A 17836-nucleotide genomic window follows, 5' to 3' on the forward strand; every position below is an offset into this window, starting at 1 on the left:
AGTACCACACATTACACCAGGCACCTGAGTACGAAGAACCTGTGTGTGGCTTCGGGACGAGGCTGGCCATCATGTAAGCATGTCCATGAGATGCCACGTCATATGTGAAGCAGTCAGCTCTTCAGGGGTCTCAAGCAGACTGCAGCAGGCTCGCCTGAGTGCGCTCGAGAGCGCGGTGTAGCCATGTCTGGGGATCAAGCTAAGAACGCATCATAGAGAGGTTGGTGCTCAGATAAGACAGCCCTTTACTCGCCACGAAGCGTATTATACCTATTTGATTATAAGCACATCTTCTATGGCACATTCTAATTCAATCAAATCATTAAGAAGCCATGATCTGTTTATCGAATGTGAATTGGAGTTGTTTTGCGAGTACTACGCGGTTATATAAAACCAACACTAGCCTCGTTCCTCGTTCCTTGGTCCTGATAACATGATATCTTCTAGATACCCCAACGATCTCTCTGACCGTCTAAACCCCGCCTGTCTCGCCTATCATTTTGTAAATAACATTGTAAAGACTCTGACATCGTCATGAGTCAACCCCCCTGGGGCTATCGACCAGTCCAAACAGACAACTGTGTCGTGGCATAGAAATAGAGGACGAACAACAGTACCACCCCTCTGAAACCTGTCCGGTCAGAACTCATGACCAGGCACACCTATTTTACCCTTCGCCCTGGCTCTTCCAACGCCACCAAACGACACAAAAAAACATAAAAAATTGCTTCCTCCAGGCCATTTCCTCAGCCCGAAGTTTCCAAACTCCAGCGCCTGCCTAAAAAGAATGAACAAATAGAATGCTAACGAGAGTAGGATAGTTGTATGTGCTGACATATATGACTTTTCCGCTACTGAGTAGCAGCTTCGTATGCTGGTGGTGGTGCGTCCTCACGCTCGTCCCAGGGGCTACGTTGCCTGTTCTTCTCGTCATAAACTCGCTTGGCAATTTCGCCAGCCATCTTCATAATCCAAGCTTGTTCAAGGATGACAGAAGAAGTCTCTGAGCTAATGCTTTGGTTTTCCAATCCAGGAGATTTGCCCTTCTCGGACTTCAGTTCAGAAGTGATAGCAGCGATCGATGGATAGTTCTGAGATTCTGAGGGTTCAACAGCGTTCTTGAGTGGGGAGCCCATCCTCCGAGCTTCCTCAAGAGTGGCCATGACTGAGGGACGTCCTGCCTCACCCGCGCTTCTAAAGCGAACTTTATTTGGTGTGGATGCCTCAGCAATGATAGACGACTCAGTCTCCTCAGGGATTGATTCGTCAATCATGGGCTCAGATAGAGGGACATCGACAGATGCCGTATCTGACGCTTCACTGCCAGTCTCTGGGGTGGTAACTTCTGATTTGGTACGCCTCAAATTCACCACGCGTGTCTTCTTCTTGCGCCCTGTCCGTGATCGACCTGCCCCAAGGGATCTCCCGTTCGTTGCCGAATTCATACTGATGAGTGAAGGGCGAGATGGGAGGTGGCCGTGTGCGTTGCTCGCTGTATCTGAAAAGGTGTATGTTGTCGAATTGCCTGCGTGGAATGACATGGTCTTGGTGAGAGTGGGCGTCGAAAGCAGGGGCGTAGACGTTTCTGATCGTTCTCCATAACCTGTCCAAGCACGGAAGACCACATCTCGAATACCAGGAGTGAAGAGTGATAAGGTGCGATGCGAATCGGTCAAGGCGGCAAGACGCAACAAATTCTTCTGAGAAAACAGTGACTGGACTTCTCCACTTCCATTCAACGTGAGCTCAGAAATAGCATTGGGATCGAGGAGATTGCCATTGGCATCCACGGGATCTAAAGGAGGGCTGGCCAGAGGGTCAACGCCAGCTTCGTCTTCCTTCTCAGCTGGTGTTTCAGTGCCCTTGTTGGCCTGATCAGGACACCATAATTGAAGAGACAGTCGGTGAATAATTGCCGGTAATTCATCCATCATCAAGTTGCGTAGTTGTTGCTCAATTGTTCTCTGCAAGTAATCGCGAACGAACTGTATCGAGTCGAAGGTAGAGGATACCTTGAGGGATTCGAGTGGGTCATTTCGGAAGACGAGGGTTAGTCCTTTTTGTTTTGAGAAGACCAGGATGATGAAAGCAGAAAGCTTGAAATCAGATAATGTGATCGAGAGTGGAATTGTTAGGCCAGAAGCGGCGGCCAACGGTTGAGGAGATGTGAAAGTCGGTTTAGAGTAGAGATATGTATTCAAAGGATTTGCCTGAGGTTGTGATGTTAGTGTCAATGGGATTGCAATGATGAAATCATCGGTAGGGCGCTTAGACCAAGGGATTCTGGCAGGGGGAGGGAGGGGTTTAATGCGCATTGTCGCAATCAAAGAAGGTTGCATCGACAATGCAATAAAACAATGTGCAGGTTGAGACTTGGAGAGGAATAGTGGGCGGTTGTTGATGTTGTGATAGCTTGAAGGTTAAAGGATGGCGATCCGCGTCAAGCTCGACAACGGGCGTGTTAGAAAAATGTGCAATGAGTGGAATATAGCTTCGGCAATTGTCCCCAAAGCTCAGGAAAGAATTGAACAACAGAGCATGACTGGATTCCTCCAAGATGGAAGTAAAGATTACTTACTTGAACTCTTGTCTTGAGGGTCAGGAAAGCATCACCAGAATATGTCATTTTGAAGATGCCCCGGAACCTATCCTCTGCAAGGTCACCAATTTCCAATATTTCAAGATCAGGCGGTACGGTCCCAAGGTTGAATTCGCTGACAAGAATATCATCGACAATAATAGGCGGCTTCGGACTCTTGTTTAGGGCCTTGGTTAAAAGGTCGCGCGCACGACGGTAGAAGTCGGCGTCCGCGGTTAGCGGCGACCAGTTGAAGTTGAAGGCCATGTTGAAATGGCAATCACCTTCCCGTGATCATGGAGGAAGTACTGAAGTGCCGGCAAATCGGCAGCTGTGACGAAAGCTCGAGGACGGCGGGAAGAAGGGACTGAGGCGCGTGCGTGATGGAGATTGGGAGGCGAAAACAATGAGCGAGTGTGGGATAGCTTCGGGTCTCGTCGGTCGGCGTGATTAGTTGCCAGAAGTACTCAAGGAAGGAGTGCACTTCAAGAGAATTGTGGACAGCACCCAGGGCGGCAGCAGCGACGTGAGGTTTAGAAGGAATCCGGTGATGAAGCGAGAAGGAATTGAGACGGCTGGACAGGATAGGATTTCCCAGGAGTGCGGATCGTGGGGATGACGCTACAGGATTCCCCGGGCAAACAGCTTCAGGATGATTGGGAGAGGATGTCTGAAGTGGGGAGCTCGGAGCTGCACTGCAGCAATTTTTTTTCTTTCTAAGGGCTTAAAGGCTTCAAATTTGACTGGTGTCCAAGGCAGAATTTAGTGGGTAATGGCAGCGAAACCACTGATAAAACCCAATGCTGAGACGCCTGGATCTGGTCCTAGAGGAGCTGAAGCGAAGCGAAACGTTTGGCAACCCGGTATTGATTAAATGCAATCTGGTTGGCTCGTTAATCGGCTGCGGGAGTAAAAGACGGTTCTGACCCGGTATTTCTAACCGTTGTACGGAGAAGAACACGTCAGGTCAGGTCGCAAAATGTACAATATCAGGTAGTTTGTGATGGATATTTGTAGGTGGCCGGGGTAGTAAAAATACTCTAGCGGTGAGATGCAAAATTCGGTGTAGGTTGGTTTGATAATATGGAGTCTATTGCATTGTGAGTTGTTAATGCAGCAGAATGTGTGACTACTGTAGGTCAAGTTTCAGATGGTCCAAGCTGCCTTAGCTACGATCCAAAAGATTCGTCCGTATCCCCGTACGGAGGGAGAACGGAGTCCGGAGGGAAAACAAGGAATATCGATACCAGATCCACAGTTTTCGAAGACGCTGCGTGACTTCCGAGGTTATAGTTGAAATGCGAATTAATGCAGAGGGATATAAAACAATATAAAGCGAAAAGCAGCTTGGGGCTCGCTGGTAGCTTCAATGCAATGTGAGGGGGTGCATCAATTGGTCTGTCGGGGGGATCATTTGTGTGCGGCCAACGTGAAGAAACGCGCAGACGTGCCAACTTTGTATAATTCCTGATGCGCTGTCTACCCCATGCTTTTCATGCGAGCACGCGCAACAGACAAAATTTGTTTTCACCAAAAGGCGTCGTCACAATCAGATGATTATATCCTGCGCTCTGGTAAAGATGTCTTGTGGAACGACCTCTGCATCAGGTGGTTCGACGTTCATCCTCACTTTCTGGGGAAGCGAGCATCTTGCTGACCAAAGACCCTTGAAAGAACAAAAATCGTCTCCTTGTAGTAATGCTGTGCCTTAGGGTATCGCCCAAAACGTTCATCTGCTGCATGTTGATTCTATTCTCACGAAAACACGGACCAGCGGCTCTTCCCGGAGTCCTCCGAACCCACCGGCCAGATACTGACCTTAATGCCGACCCCTCCCCCTCATTAGGAAAGACAATACCCAACTCTTCGTATGAACACCGTCGTTAGAGGCTGTATAAGAAGAGATTTAAGATGGAAATAACACTTCCCCTTCCGACACAGTATCGTTTATTAATCTATACTTGCCTGATGAGCGAAACATTAACCTTGCTTATTCTTTGTTTCCTCTCCCCCTGGCCTCCAATATGCAAGCACTTCCAACAACCGGCCCCGAGAAGGGTGACCGGGAGTAAAAAGGGTGATAAGGCCGGGTAGGAACGGAAGGAAAACCATAAGTAGCATGCATCTCTACGATTGACTGTCGGCAGAGATTAGCAGAACTCATGCACTACCTATGGAGATGGGTTTCCAAGCGTTATCTGGTCATGTGTGATGCTGGACAGTGATAAGCTGCAAGGCTTTCCCCACGATGCGATGCTGGCAAACCAAGAGACTCTTGGAGCCAGTTTATGGATATTGTCTCAGACTTACATGAGCATTTTTAGTCAAAGAATTTGGTACCTCACTGAAGGGGAGCCTGTCATTGAACAATGACAGGCTACCCTTATCAGCAGGCGAATTGTTCTGACATTCATTTTCAGTAATCGATTTCTTCTACTTCTTCTATCGTGAATGTTTTGTTATAGAGTGATTATCGTGGTATTCTGTCAATACCACCTCATCAATCTGGAGTTTTTCTTCGCCTTACACCATCACAGCCAGAAACAAAGGACCAGGACGACTCACCTTCCACTGTCATGCAAGGGACCAGTTTGGTGAGACTATGAATCTTGTCCACCTGACAGCCGACCAGGATACATATTGGTTGCTTTCATGTCAACTCAGCTCAAAAGGGCACCTCTGTGGTGCTGTGCCTTGCCGGAACTCATCGCTGGGGTTTCACAAGCAGATGCTTTGTGTAACTCCAGCCTCCGCACTCGATATTCTCCGAATCTGTCTCCCTCCCTTCAGTCGTAAACATCGGTTCGATAGGCTGTCACACATGTAACCATGAACAACGGCACACTGAGCGAGAATCCTTCCCGTAAGTAAAGAAAACCGTAATGATCGAAGCATTCGTGATTAGCGCAGTCACAGGTGCAAGCTTCGTGTGTTGCCTTATTTGCCTACTTGCTCGTGCTAGCTCAGATTTATCTCAAAATGGTCCATTGATAGGATCAAAGCTCAAACAACGAACGAGTTGGATCTCCACGTGCGAGTTTAACAGCGTGGGTAGAAACGTTGGACGATCTCCTTAGGGCATGCACTAGCTACTCCACGCTGATGATCCCAGCAGCCCGGCATTGTCTTCAGCGACGCTTATTCGTGGTACGCCCGAACAGAAACAGAACTGAGAGAAGGAATGCAGTCATTTTGCATGCACACGGTCCCGTGATCGTCGCCAGCATTGTCTCGTTGAATTTCTCAACCGCCAACGACAGAGCACAATCAGGGTAAGAATGCATCACCGCCAGGTCGGGTGACATCATCGGCCGGCGAGACCGATAGACTGGATGAGCGCGTGTGTGCTTGAGCCCCAAAGTCGTCGATGGGCCATCAGCCAGTTGCGACGACGGAGGCCTGAACAGCGCGGTTTGAGTCATCCGTGGCGGCGGCTCAGAGACATCTATAGGCGTGCCACGCTGCCGATATTCTCCATATCCTGCGCTGTCGGCAGCCGTTGTCAGCGCTGTTGTCATTCTGTTTCGTTGTTCTGCGCGAATGGAAATAGAAATCCAGGGTTCCACAGTGCCTTTTGATAGCGGGGCGCCAGGGTGCAAGGGACCAGGACCAGGGCCTGAACCGTGGACACACATCGTGGCCTCGTACGGCTGGGGCAAGGAAAGTTGCCAGAGAGCACGATGCCACTTTGACTAAAATGGACAATCATTTGGACGTGCGTGCCTTGTTTGGCCGCTATTGAGCCTTGACCGTTGTTGATCAGGCCTTGAAGCATCCAGGGTACAAAAGCCCACTCTATTGTTCCTGGTGTTCTGCGATGCATTGATGCCAGCGGGCCTCAACTTAAACGGCATTCAAACCCCACGAAGCCTCGGCGTTTAATCGTCAATCATCGCAGCCCCAGCTCATGAACTAACGTCAAGCGGCGCCACGAACAGTGAAGTGACCCCCCAAAGACCGTATCTCATCAGGTGCAGGTGCAGATGCAGATGCAGGCGCAGATGTAGCCTGCAGGCGGTGCGCAAGGGAAACGTCCTAAAAAGACCAAAGGGCCTGGATCAATAGCTTGGGTGTCGTGTGACGGTGAGTTGTGATTCGCTAGAGCCGTCTCGGTGCTTGTTCGCCATGGTTGCTGCCAGAGACGATGACTGGCATTGGCGCTCACTCTAGTCCGGGTCCGGCCCCATGGGTGGAGGGGTCCTAAAAACCTGTGCGTCACCATCCCAGATCAAATTGGATCGTCGACTTTTCTAGGCGACACCAAAGGCTCCGGCTTGTACTTTAGACGGTGGGCGAGCACCCACTTCAATCTGCACCGCCGCTGGCGAACAAAAGACCCTGGACAGTCCGTCTTAAACCTGTGCTTCTCGCGGGGTTTTGTTTCTCTTTGCTTCTTGTCGGTAGACTCCAGCTCACTTGCTATCCAATCCAATCCAATCCGCTTGCTTGCTTGCCCGTACTCTAGTTGTAGATGGTCTTGTTGCGGTGGAGATATCTGCCAACAGGAATCATGCCAACAGCGGCTCTTTCGTAACAAGAGGGTTAAGGGAAAGGGGTTACGAGCTTCGTCATATCATCTGTCCATTTGCTGTCCTAACGTCAGACTCGACTTATTATTACTCTTGCATTCATCTCTGCAAGCAAACCATCGTGGTGATGCTACTCTGATAGAGAGCCAAACAAGTCGAGTCAATGAAGACAAGACATTGTTGCCAGCCCAGTCTTACAACATAAACTCCTTACAACATCTTGTCCAACACACCCCTCCCATACACCACCCGCCGTTGTCAATTCTGCAGTCCTTGTCGAAAGAAGTGCAGCTCGACACATACAATACCCTGCCTTTGCCTTACTACATACCTACCTTACATGACGTTGACCCAGCTTCTATCGCTGTGTAACCCGAGGCATCACATCTCATCTCATTTGCATCAACTGCACTGTCGCTTGTGGTCTCATGCATATGTTCTGCACGTACACAAGGCGACAGAAAGAACCGTGTTGCCTCATTAGACTTTGACCGAGCGGGTTGAAGCAAAACCTAACTTGGTTTAAGGGTTATAGCTTTGGACGGTGCTTATCCCAAATTTGTTTGGTCACGATCGACTTGACTTGCCAGCCATCATTCGTATCTCAACGACCTCGAGCGTTTGTTCCTGTACCGCTTACAACTGGCAGAAACAAGGTAAACGAGTTCAGAACAGCAATCACATATACGACTCGAAGCAGAAACATTGATCCAGACGCAGATGCAGATGCATACGCATTTGTAGAGCGTGACCATCTCGAAGGAGAAAAGAAGGCAGAAGCAGGCGAGTCAACGCCGGCGCAGCTGCAACTGCAAGCCCAAGCAAGTGCCTGTAACCCGGTCTCTTTCTTGTTAAGCCATCACCGATTCGAGGCTCCTTCTTGTACATATTCACACACCCCTCCTCATATCCTTCCCTCTCCCCTTATTCACTAAATCCATCTTACTCACATTTGCTCTGTTTTGCTCCAATTCACTTCTTGTCGAGTTTCGTCTCGTCCTCTCGGTCTCCATTTAAAGCCCAGCCCAACCCTCCTCGTTGATAACGTTCCCCTCCCTTCCCCACCAGCAAACGCGCGACATCGGTGGCTTGAAGGTACCTTGCAGACTACCTGCACGATCCCGGTCATCAATCAACACCATGTCAACTCCATCTCTGTCCGATGGACAGCTCACGCCGACTGATACCGATCCCGACCTTTGTTTCTCTTCATCAGAAGATGACCATGTTTGGCCGACTCCTCAAGATGTTGTCGAAATGTCTATTATGCTCAATGGCAGCGCTGTCCCCCTTTCCTGGACTCGGGAAAGTCTCAAAAGACTCCCAATGGGAACTCGCCCAATAAAGATGGTTGGTGAGGGTGCTGCTAATGTCGTATTCGAATTGGGTATTCCAGAAGGGAACATGTGGGCAAATGATTTCAAAGGTTGGCTAATCCAATGTTATACACAATATATGTGCTGATGTGTTGTTCAGGTTGGCTTCTTCGTGTTGCCAAAGCTCCTGCGAGTGGTCTGCCAGCCAGGTTCAACTACCTAAAACAGCAAGAATTCTACGCAAAGCAAATCACTCCATTTCTCAAGACACATGCCATCCAGCAACGGCTCGTGGTACTTCGTCATACCAATATTATTCCTCAGCTCAACGCCTTCCTTCGGTCAATAGATCATCAGCGCAAAGAAAAATTCAGGGGATCATTCATCTCGGAGTCTAACTGGGGCCTTCTGGTGGAAGATATGCGAGTATCTGGTACGATTGTCTTCACTACAGGGGTCTAATGTTATCAAGCCGCTTACCATTGCTGATAGAACCCAAAAACAGCATCCTCATTGAGTTCAAGCCAAAGTGGTTGAATCAATCTCCAAGTGCTCCCCAAGGGGCCATACGATGTCGGCAATGCGCCATGGAACTATTCAATTTTCTGCGGGATCCGAGTCCTTCAAGACATAGGCCAGAGCAAAAGCCATGTCCCCTTACACTCGCAAACCCCGATGCTCCCGCCGATATCAGTTCGCCATTCCGTTTCGCCCCTAAACTTGCTACACAGGCCAACAATCCTATGGTTCGAGAACTCCTTGCAAAGACTGCCGATCATCAAGTTATTCGTGATCTTCGGTGGCTTCAGAATCTTTCTGACACCAGGGGACCTCTGCGTGCTGAGAAGGGTGATCCAATGTTTAGCTTGGCCATGACAGTTCGCGATTGCACATGTTTCGTCCAGATGAATTTGGGTCATGATGTGCCTCCCGAACAACGGCTTCGCGTAAGACTTGGTGACTTCGATCTCAAGGATACCGACATAAAGTTCAAACGATGGACGTCAGCCGAGAAAGATCTTATCGATTCCGGGTGCTACACCGCTGACTGGATCATGTGTAACGGGCAATACTACCACCCTCCTACCAAATGCCTTCTTGAGTGGACCCGTCGGCGGGATCGGTTTGTAAAGATTATCGGTATCAAGGACAAAGATCCTTACCTTCACCCACTCCCCAATAAAACAGCACATTTCCCTACGGAAGCCATGACCAAGCAAGCCCTGGTCTACTGGATGACAACACATCCTATCAAGCTCACGGGACTGCTGGAGCCAGGCAGGAAGGATAAGCCAAAGGCTGAAGTGTGCCCATTTCGGAATGAGCCTCCGTAAGTCTTACACGCCATATTTTCAGATGCCAGCTGGTTCATCCCTGCTAACACACTGCAGGAATCTCATGAAATGGTTGTCTGCAAGGCCATAGGCAGACATCCTTGAGATCTCACTCGCAAATCTGCGTACAGGAATCGCAATTCTCTTTCTATTTTTGCATTACAAGGTTGCATCGGTGCATCTCAACGACGGCGGGCTCGCATAGCATAGCATGGGTATGGGCATGTTTGGTTGCATCAATCAGGGGGCGCGGCGTTAGGTTCAAGGTTGTTGTAAGGAAGGGTACGGTTTCCGGTTTGATATATGACGTATATTCATGATTGGCTGCATCCGATACCCAGATATAGGAAGGACTACAGTACCTCAATGTTCGATATCTATCATTTCTCAATTGCGGTTCATAACCCAAACGCCAAACCCCAATTCTAATGTAATATTGTGTAATCCGTTCTAGACACCGGCCACGGTGAAACTCAAAAGGCTGCCGATGGACAACCCAGCCACAAGACACAACCCCATGAAGCCGCCAGCAGCTTCACGCTCACCTTCATCCACCCACTCGCCCGATGCCATCATGAAACTAGAACCAAGCCAGCCGTTGGTGAGACCAAATACCAACTGAACAATGAAGAGATAAAAGAAATCGCTCGAAACAATGGCACCACGTCCGTCAATATTACAAAGCAAGTATAGCGGGAGTATACCAAAACGGATAATAGAGAGAACAAAAAGAGCAAAGGGGCGGTGCCGTAGGGAGAAAGGTAATATCGTGGCCACACGACCACCCAAGTCACCCAAATTCCAAAAGAAGAATCCAAGAGGAATAAAGGCGGAAGGCTGGTAGAGAGCACCGGAGTTTTCTTTCACGGAATGGATCTTCGCGGTGAAAACGGGCATGAACATTGTTGCAATGAAAGTGAGTGCCACACCAATGGCAAGCCAGTGAAGTTTAGTGAAGAGCCTCCAAAGGGATGTGACCTTGCGAGCGGCACGTTCGGCCTCTTCAATGCTGTGCATGGACTCATTCATTTGCTCAACCATGCGGTTCTCAATGATATGGTTATGGCGGCGAACCAATGGGACGAAGGACAGCAAAGCAGCAACTGACACGACTACGGCGGTGAGGAAATAGACAAAAGCTGATGTCTGTCCATCTTCAGAGGATGGCTCTTTGATAGAAGTGTTCTGGTCCTTCTCGGGGGGGAAGACAAGCACGGTAAAAACTTGCGCGACCGGGGGGAGGACACCGGCAATGCCCTGTCCAGCCATGATGGCTTGCATATATTCTGGGCGTCCGAAACTGGCTGCAAAAGCAAAGGCTCCATTCTGAATGAGACCAGCTGCCCAGGCAGCAGCAGCGACTGTAGCAAGCAGAAACACGAGATATAGAGTCGGCGACGCGCTTAGTCCGATGACTGTAGAAGCAGTCAGGAGACTGAAAGTGAAAACATTGATAACAAGTGCCAGGTTGATTCGAAAAGGGTACGATGCTGAGTACTGTATACTAGTGAGAACAAGCATCGCGCCGAGGTTGGTAACAGTAGAGACGGTCAAGATCGCAGACTGAAAGTTAGACTGAATCCAAGCATCGCCGGCAAAGCGAGCTGTGAAGTATGGAGCTGCAGCAAGGAACATATTCCTATTTTACGTTAACTACAACATTCACAGGATACGAGAGAGAGAAACCCACCAAGCCCAGAGCATAGCGACACCCAGCAGGGCAAAGATACTATATTCTATCCACGAGAACGGCAACTCATGTTGGCCCTCGAGTACTGTTGAGCCTTCTAGAGGAGTGGCTTCCTCAGTACCGGTCAAAGGCTCGTATTCTGATGTTGATGTGGATGAGTGTTGACGGCCTAATGCTTTGCGAACGCGTTCCATGACGTCTACGTATCAATGTTGTTCGATAAAGGTCGTCGTGGGTAAGCCTTGAGCTTATGGCGTACGTATAACGATAGACGTCGCTTCGGATGGTGGCAGAGTCGTCGAATATAGATAGCTTCAGCTCAGGACTGTTGAGCCGGTAAGGGAGCGCATGCGTACGCGTTGGATAGCTCCCGTATAGCCCGAGTTATCAAGCACTTGAGCTTGTAGAGTTCAAGTCGCGTGGTCACTTGCTCGCCTGACAACGTAGAGAGGTATGTCGCAGCGAGTTACAATGAGTGGGATGGAACTCGAGGTGGATGGAGGACGCCGGGTGGTGGGGGCAGCGAGATGATGACATTGAATCCCCTTTACTCGCTGAAGAGAGATAAGATCCGATCTTAACGGGAACGGGACGGTTAGGGGTCCCATGCCAGGGTCAGGCGGAGATATTGGGCGGCTGAGGTAAAGGGGGGGTGAGCCAATCACAGTGAGCCGCTCAATCATCAACCCAGAATGTCAGATACCTCAGGTAAACCCCAGTTGTTGTATTTCTTAACACTACTAAAGTTGCTGACATTAGACAACTCTCCTTATCTTGAGACCCAGAACTGGAAGCACTTGAAATAATTCCGTGGTAAACCTGCCATGATATTTCTGGTATTTCCTTGATGTCCTTGGAAAGTACGTGTTGCACAAATTACTCAACTACCTGGGCTATTTATATTTTATATGTCGTACAGTCAATATATAAGTCGCACAGCATCTCTCTTGCATATGAAGATACAAATTTCCTCTGAACTGTCGATTTTTGAAGGTGAACTGGTCTTCAGATGAGGCAAAATGCTCGTAAACAAAGGGGCCGTAACGCACATGAAGTGTCACAAAAGCAAAAGCGTCCTAAAGAAGGAAACTCAAAAGTAAGAGTTGCTCGCGAATTCACGAATCACTAACGCATGAACGTTCCGTATCACATGTGAGCCTCATACACCCTGTGACCGTATGGCTGAAAACACAAGAAAAGGTTAATGGAATGTCCGATGATGAACCATGATCTACACGAAGGACGACCCTCTCTATTGCCAAGCGACTCTTCCCTGTAGAAAAAGAGCCATACGATCCAGATGTGTTGTTTGCGGCTCATAAAATCCTGAGTCAGGATTGCCATGGTTCTACGGCGAAAGAGAGGATGCAATATCCTAAGGAAGTGCATATATCTATAATACCTTGAATGATATCATAATGGCTTATAAATATATTCTTTTGGGCCTTATAGGTCTAGCTATACAATACACTCTAGGATTCATGAGTCTAATACTAAGCTCAAATTCTCCATGTTCTCATAATGCGAAGGTTTCCTAATCCTCATGACTTTTGGACCTCTGGGTATTATGGATGGTCAGTGTTGCAGAAACAGATACGGTAGAGTTTTTTTGTGATACATCGCCGCTTGACACCGAAAGTTGAATATAATATCTAATCTATACCAACCAGAAAATAGTTGAACACCTGAGAACTTTGATTTTGTAGGGGGGGAATTGGTCAGTGAATCCAAAGGTAGCTAAGAGGCACCCAAATGTTATCCACAAAATCTTTCACATCCCTCGAAAGATCAGCACCTTCACCGGCTCTTGTTTCTCGAGCCGCTGCCGCTACCGCTATACTTTCGATAAATCAATCAGACTTATCTCAATTGTAAGCGTCCACGACAGATTAAATTGGGCGCCCAGGAGGGAAGATTCTGACTTCATCGCATCTCCCAGAAGAGACTCACTACCACTGATGGAAACAATATCATCAGATCGGAAAGTATCTACACACCAAAGGCAATCTCTGTATCTTCTTCCCGGGCTCCCCCAGTAACTGCCGGAAGTAGGTTGTCTTCAGCGCAGGCAGGCTTGGTAGCTTTGGCCGGATCCATCATCTTCTTTATTTCAGGAGACCATAACGCCTGTAATAAGTATATTAGTAGTTGGAGGCTTTACTCTGGATATGAAAATCGTAAGGGTGATGTGTTAAGATAATACGTTCGTTGAAACTGAAGGCTTCGAGGTCAAACGGCTTGCCGACTCTAACAGCAATTTCATGTCTGGTCTTTTTCAGCTCCTATAGGACATTCTTCCTGACAGGTTCTTCCCTCAAGTTTCCGTGGTCTCGAATTCGGGCAGCGTTGATGAGGGACTGCTGTTCAGCCTTTCTTAAACAGTTGCCAATCAGTCGTCGCTAGCTCTAATGGCCAGGAAGGCAGATACTCTGGCGTGCATAAGTTTGTTGAGGATTTAAGGCCAGGAGGAGTAAAGAAGGCCCTTCTTGTGTCTGGATTGTCTGGGCAGAGCTGCCCTTGTTAAGACTCCTGGGAGTATTTGTCAGACCTCTGGCACCAGGCACCATGGCGTATAACTTGCAGGGACTTGTGTTCTTATGAACCAAATTTTTGGCGTCAGAATCTCGATTGCAGTTGTGGATGGTAGAAAAGGTCAGTTGGTGGAGACTTGTTCGAATTTGGGAACTCCGTGACAATCCAGTTGAGTGTTGAGACAGTAAAAGAGAATCATCGATGAAGTCAATTCCAAGACGACTGTGGCGAGGCTTAGACTAACAAGATTATTAACATACTATATATGACGAAAGCAGCTAGTCATGGCCTGCCCGGTCTCTGAAAACTAGGTGACGAAATCAGCACGCAATTCCGTAACCCCAAGAGCTGCAGAGATACTCTTCGGAATAATCTCAGGGGCATCTAACACATCAAAGCCAAATTTCAGAGTTTGAACTTCTCCAAAGATCTGTGCCTCCACCTGTGTGGGTATGTTCACAAGACATGGAGGTCATTCCAAAGGCCCGAGCCTACTGGTTGTCGACAACTTCGAGGATTTATATAGAGACCATATCAGAGGATAAGGAATGTAGAACTGCTGTCTCTTGACTGTTAAAAGTCCCGCGCTGAGTCATGTGTCGTCAAAGTCGATTCAATCGGTAGCATCACGAAGTGGAAAAGAAATGTAACTCAAGAAATAGATTACAATATGCCATGGAAATCTTCTCAGCTAAGGTCCTGAAGTACATGAACCCTGGCCTCATATTGATAGTGCAACAGGCTTAGACAAATTCCTACAACTCCAGGCCAAGGCATATTTTCAAGATTCTAACGTAAACTCCAACTCCGTGCTGACCAAGTGTCATCCTAACCAAGCAGAATTCCTACCTCATCCTTGGCTTGTGCCTCCCAGGTCTTAAGTAAGATCTGACCGACACCCCTTCGGTACGCAATATCTCCAATGCGCTCGATCCAAAGGACGTTGACAAAGTCAATCATTTCATCTGCATCCATATGCTCTTCAAATTTCTCATTATCAAATACATGCGAACCGCGACGCTCTGTGGCTGTTGATATGGAGATAAACTCCAGGCGCTCTTCACCATCGTAGTTGGAAGATTGAATACCCAGCCATGCGTCGTGAGCACGGAATTGACCTGCCCATCGGTTTGCTTTGTTCCAAATGGTACCTACGGCGAGGGGTGGATTGGTTCGATCGCGATGAGCGAGAGTAGTGTGAAACTCTACCTCAAAGAAACCAGTTGTTGTTTTGAATGAGAGTAGTGGGCCGGGGTAGGCTTGCTCGCCTACAGGTGGCTCATAACCACCCGTCTCGGGGGGATCCTCGACAGGGATGGGATATTTGAACAACGCAGAGTCGTCACTATCGTGAACATAGTACGAGCCGCTGCGAGACCATCCCGGAGGGAGCTCCGAACTAGGGCTCCGACGACCCCGAAGATCACGGTACTGAAGACCGGTGTTCATAACGGGGGCGGTTGCGGCTCGGTCCGTCAAGCTCCAGGTAACGGTAGGTTTGATCCGGAAAGGGTGAGCGGACCGGTATCGTTTGGTCTCTTGACCACGTTTTCCGGTGCGAGCCTCTTCAACATAGTCTGCAGCGGCTCTCCACAAAGTCAAGTCGACCGGAATGTTATCAAACCACCAGCCCATCCAAGACCAAGATGGGAGAAATGGTGGGCGAGAGAGAGCTCTTCGTCGAATGGACGCATGCGGGCGCCACAGCAAAGCAATGTCCAAGAACGCGATAGGCATGCCATAAATAAACCCACCAGGAAAAGAGCGAGATAGTACGTGTGTGATTCCAGCAAAAGCAGGCAGCGTGTCGTCGACAAGCGTCAATTTCCGTGCGCTGTATTCCATCACGTAGCGGGCATACTCATCAAGATCAGGCCAAGGCGGGTGCTGAAACGCAAACGCAGCATCAGGGACAGCGCCCGTACACTCTTGACGACCTCCTCTGAGCTTCTTCATCACACTGTTTGGGCTCCCCTGCCATGTCTCGCAGTGACATTCCCAGGTTATTGAGTCTTCAAAGAAAAAGACCGAACGCCGAGAATAAATGCGCTCAACCAAAGTCCAGCCCCTTGTATACCATGGCGAGGCGGCAACCAACTCCTGGTGAGTACGACTAGTGGTTCGAAGGCCGCGCGTTGATCGCTTTGGATCAAGTGAAGGCAGTCCTGTATATACATCGCCAGTAGCGGCAACAATAGTCAGGTAAGAATTAGAAAAGACGTATGCCATGTGCTTAATGTGATCATCCATCTCTTCCCGGTTATCCTGAGTTATACAGATACGGTCAATCCAAATGTGTCGAATTCCAAGTTTCTTAGCAAGCCACATGGAGTCCAGATAAGTCTGAGGCATGTCGAGGTTGGGCAGGCGATCTTGGAAAGCTTCCACATTAGATTGAAGCAGATGTGTAAACATCGGTGCTCCGTTGCGCTGGGTACCGTTGACATAGCTGAGAGCCAAATAACGGTCCTTGGGTGTTGCCTTGACTAGGCGCCGCTCAACGACGTCAATAAGCCAGGTAGGGCGCCATGTTGTGATATCAATATCAGAAGAGACGGCGCAGTGGTGGTGGTGATCCGCGTTACAAGCATCAAGCCACTCGCGAATGCGAAGAACTGGGCCACCCTTGGTAACAGCGGAAGATGCCCGGCGTTGAATTGAGGAAGCGACAGCTGGAATTGGAATCTCCTTCTCCTTTTCACCACGAACTGCCCTAAACGATCCAAGCAGGCGGTCGGTGATACTGTTTCGCTTGCTAGAATTCGGAGGATGGTCTCTATCGCGGGGTTCCCGGGGAACACGCGGAGGGACACGGCTCTCGCGACGCCTATCTCTGTCGACATCCCTATCCTTGAGTCTGTCTCTGTCCTTCCCATTGGCATAATCCCTGTCTCTTCCGTGATCATCATCTCTGTCTCTCCCATTGTCACGATCTCTGTTTCTTGCATCATCTGGTAGTCTGTCGCGATCTCTGTCTCTGTCTCTGTCTCTGTCTCGATCTCTTTCTCTGTCTTTGTCCCTTGTCGTAGTCACGATCTCTGTCGCGGTCTTTGTCGCGATCTAGATCTCGATCGACAACCCCATCAATATCCAGGTCTCGGTCTAAGTCGCGGTCGTGATCTCTTTTCCCGGTCCTCTATCCCTGTCTCTTTCTCTATCCCTATCCCTATCACGGTCGCGTGGTCTGTCACGGTCACGTTCTGGCTCCGGAGAGCTTTCATCGCGGGAATCATGCGAAGGACTGCGGTCTGGCATCGTCGGTCAAGGTTACAGGCCTATAGCAAGTGCGCAGAAGAGGTCGCGTTGGCGCATACCACAATTGTTGTCGCAATAGTACCTCTAGGTCTCCCACGGGATTTATGAATGATCAAATTGGCTGAGGGTTGAAAAATCTCATATTGATGCCCGAGAATGGGTCATCATAAGTGTACAGGTCGGTTAAAGCCCCTCAGCTTTCGCGGCCTGGATGGACAGCGCTGAGATCTTATTGGCTCGTCAGACCTATGCACAAACAAATGAGTTCAACAACGTCATCCCGGCAACGGCACGAGATGGAGCTATATACTCACCTGCACTTGATGGTCAAGCTGGATTTACAAGAGTCAGGATTAACAGGATAACAGGCCAAGTATATATGTATTAAAATAATAGAAGTATATAAAAGAAATATCTGAGTAATAAATCTTACTATGTTCCACGAAATGGAATGTATCGACTTGGTGGAGGATCTAAAAATGTTAAAAGAAAGGTCGAACCGAGGATTGAACTCGGGACCTTCTGCGTCCAAGTATTTGCTATTGCACATACGTTGTGAGGCAGACGTGATAAACCACTACACCACTCGACCTTGATCTTAT

General features: G+C 48.8%; 5 protein-coding genes and 1 non-coding gene across 10 annotated transcripts; 1 reads left to right on the plus strand and 5 right to left on the minus strand.

The window, feature by feature from the left end:
- Nucleotides 1-266: 266 nt before the first annotated feature.
- On the minus strand, nt 267-4162 carry FOXG_02093 (mitochondrial distribution and morphology protein 34). Of its 2 annotated transcripts, XM_018379380.1 has the most exons (3): nt 3520-4085; nt 2579-3459; nt 337-2210 (listed from the first exon to the last, which is right to left on the minus strand). In XM_018379380.1, the coding sequence occupies exons 2-3, from the start codon at nt 2843-2845 to the stop codon at nt 852-854; spliced, it is 1626 nt and encodes a 541-aa protein (XP_018235415.1). In that variant the 5' UTR covers nt 2846-3459; nt 3520-4085; the 3' UTR covers nt 337-851. The 2 variants fall into 2 exon arrangements, with proteins under 2 accessions (XP_018235414.1, XP_018235415.1); XM_018379379.1 differs by having other exon boundaries at nt 267-2210; nt 2579-4162.
- A 750-nt stretch (nt 4163-4912) lies between these two features.
- On the minus strand, nt 4913-6484 carry FOXG_18231 (uncharacterized protein). The gene has a single exon (XM_018398292.1). It carries the CDS (start codon nt 6211-6213, stop codon nt 5707-5709), a length of 507 nt encoding a protein of 168 aa, XP_018235416.1. The 5' UTR covers nt 6214-6484; the 3' UTR covers nt 4913-5706.
- On the plus strand, nt 5043-11374 carry FOXG_02094 (uncharacterized protein). Of its 3 annotated transcripts, XM_018379382.1 has the most exons (5): nt 5043-5441; nt 5691-8533; nt 8584-8856; nt 8916-9753; nt 9815-11374. In XM_018379382.1, exons 2-5 carry the CDS (start codon nt 8248-8250, stop codon nt 9846-9848), a joined length of 1431 nt encoding a protein of 476 aa, XP_018235418.1. In that variant the 5' UTR covers nt 5043-5441; nt 5691-8247; the 3' UTR covers nt 9849-11374. The 3 variants fall into 3 exon arrangements, with proteins under 3 accessions (XP_018235418.1, XP_018235417.1, XP_018235419.1); XM_018379381.1 differs by having other exon boundaries at nt 5043-8533; nt 9815-11288; XM_018379383.1 differs by having other exon boundaries at nt 5043-8533; nt 8916-11374.
- Nucleotides 9891-12021, minus strand: FOXG_02095 (uncharacterized protein). The gene is made up of 2 exons (XM_018379384.1): nt 11448-12021; nt 9891-11396 (listed from the first exon to the last, which is right to left on the minus strand). Exons 1-2 carry the CDS (start codon nt 11639-11641, stop codon nt 10208-10210), a joined length of 1383 nt encoding a protein of 460 aa, XP_018235420.1. The 5' UTR covers nt 11642-12021; the 3' UTR covers nt 9891-10207.
- Nucleotides 12022-14579: 2558 nt separating this feature from the next.
- On the minus strand, nt 14580-17601 carry FOXG_02096 (uncharacterized protein). 2 transcript variants are annotated; one of them, XM_018379385.1, is made up of 2 exons: nt 17549-17601; nt 14580-17480 (listed from the first exon to the last, which is right to left on the minus strand). In XM_018379385.1, exon 2 carries the CDS (start codon nt 16392-16394, stop codon nt 14808-14810), a length of 1587 nt encoding a protein of 528 aa, XP_018235421.1. In that variant the 5' UTR covers nt 16395-17480; nt 17549-17601; the 3' UTR covers nt 14580-14807. The 2 variants fall into 2 exon arrangements, with proteins under 2 accessions (XP_018235421.1, XP_018235422.1); XM_018379386.1 differs by lacking the exon at nt 17549-17601 and having other exon boundaries at nt 14580-17227; nt 17294-17404.
- A 124-nt stretch (nt 17602-17725) lies between these two features.
- Nucleotides 17726-17826, minus strand: FOXG_18232. Its single transcript has one exon. It is a non-coding gene; the product is annotated as a tRNA-Val (tRNA).
- Between the last annotated feature and the right edge of the window lie 10 nt (nt 17827-17836).

Source organism: Fusarium oxysporum, chromosome 5 (genome assembly GCF_000149955.1).
Source record: "Fusarium oxysporum f. sp. lycopersici 4287 chromosome 5, whole genome shotgun sequence".
NCBI lineage: Eukaryota > Fungi > Ascomycota > Sordariomycetes > Hypocreales > Nectriaceae > Fusarium > Fusarium oxysporum.

Coding starts and splice junctions, on each gene's coding strand:
- FOXG_02093 (XM_018379379.1), bottom strand. CDS start 2,845: ATGGCCTTCAACTTCAACTGGTCGCCGCTAACCGCGGACGCCGACTTC. Junction 2,211..2,578: donor CCCTCAAGACAAGAGTTCAA/GTAAGTAATCTT, acceptor TCACAACCTCAG/GCAAATCCTTTGAATACATA.
- FOXG_18231 (XM_018398292.1), bottom strand. CDS start 6,213: ATGTGTGTCCACGGTTCAGGCCCTGGTCCTGGTCCCTTGCACCCTGGC.
- FOXG_02094 (XM_018379382.1), top strand. CDS start 8,248: ATGTCAACTCCATCTCTGTCCGATGGACAGCTCACGCCGACTGATACC. Junction 8,534..8,583: donor GTGGGCAAATGATTTCAAAG/GTTGGCTAATCC, acceptor TGTGTTGTTCAG/GTTGGCTTCTTCGTGTTGCC. Junction 8,857..8,915: donor GGAAGATATGCGAGTATCTG/GTACGATTGTCT, acceptor CATTGCTGATAG/AACCCAAAAACAGCATCCTC.
- FOXG_02095 (XM_018379384.1), bottom strand. CDS start 11,641: ATGGAACGCGTTCGCAAAGCATTAGGCCGTCAACACTCATCCACATCA. Junction 11,397..11,447: donor GTCGCTATGCTCTGGGCTTG/GTGGGTTTCTCT, acceptor AACGTAAAATAG/GAATATGTTCCTTGCTGCAG.
- FOXG_02096 (XM_018379385.1), bottom strand. CDS start 16,394: ATGTTTACACATCTGCTTCAATCTAATGTGGAAGCTTTCCAAGATCGC.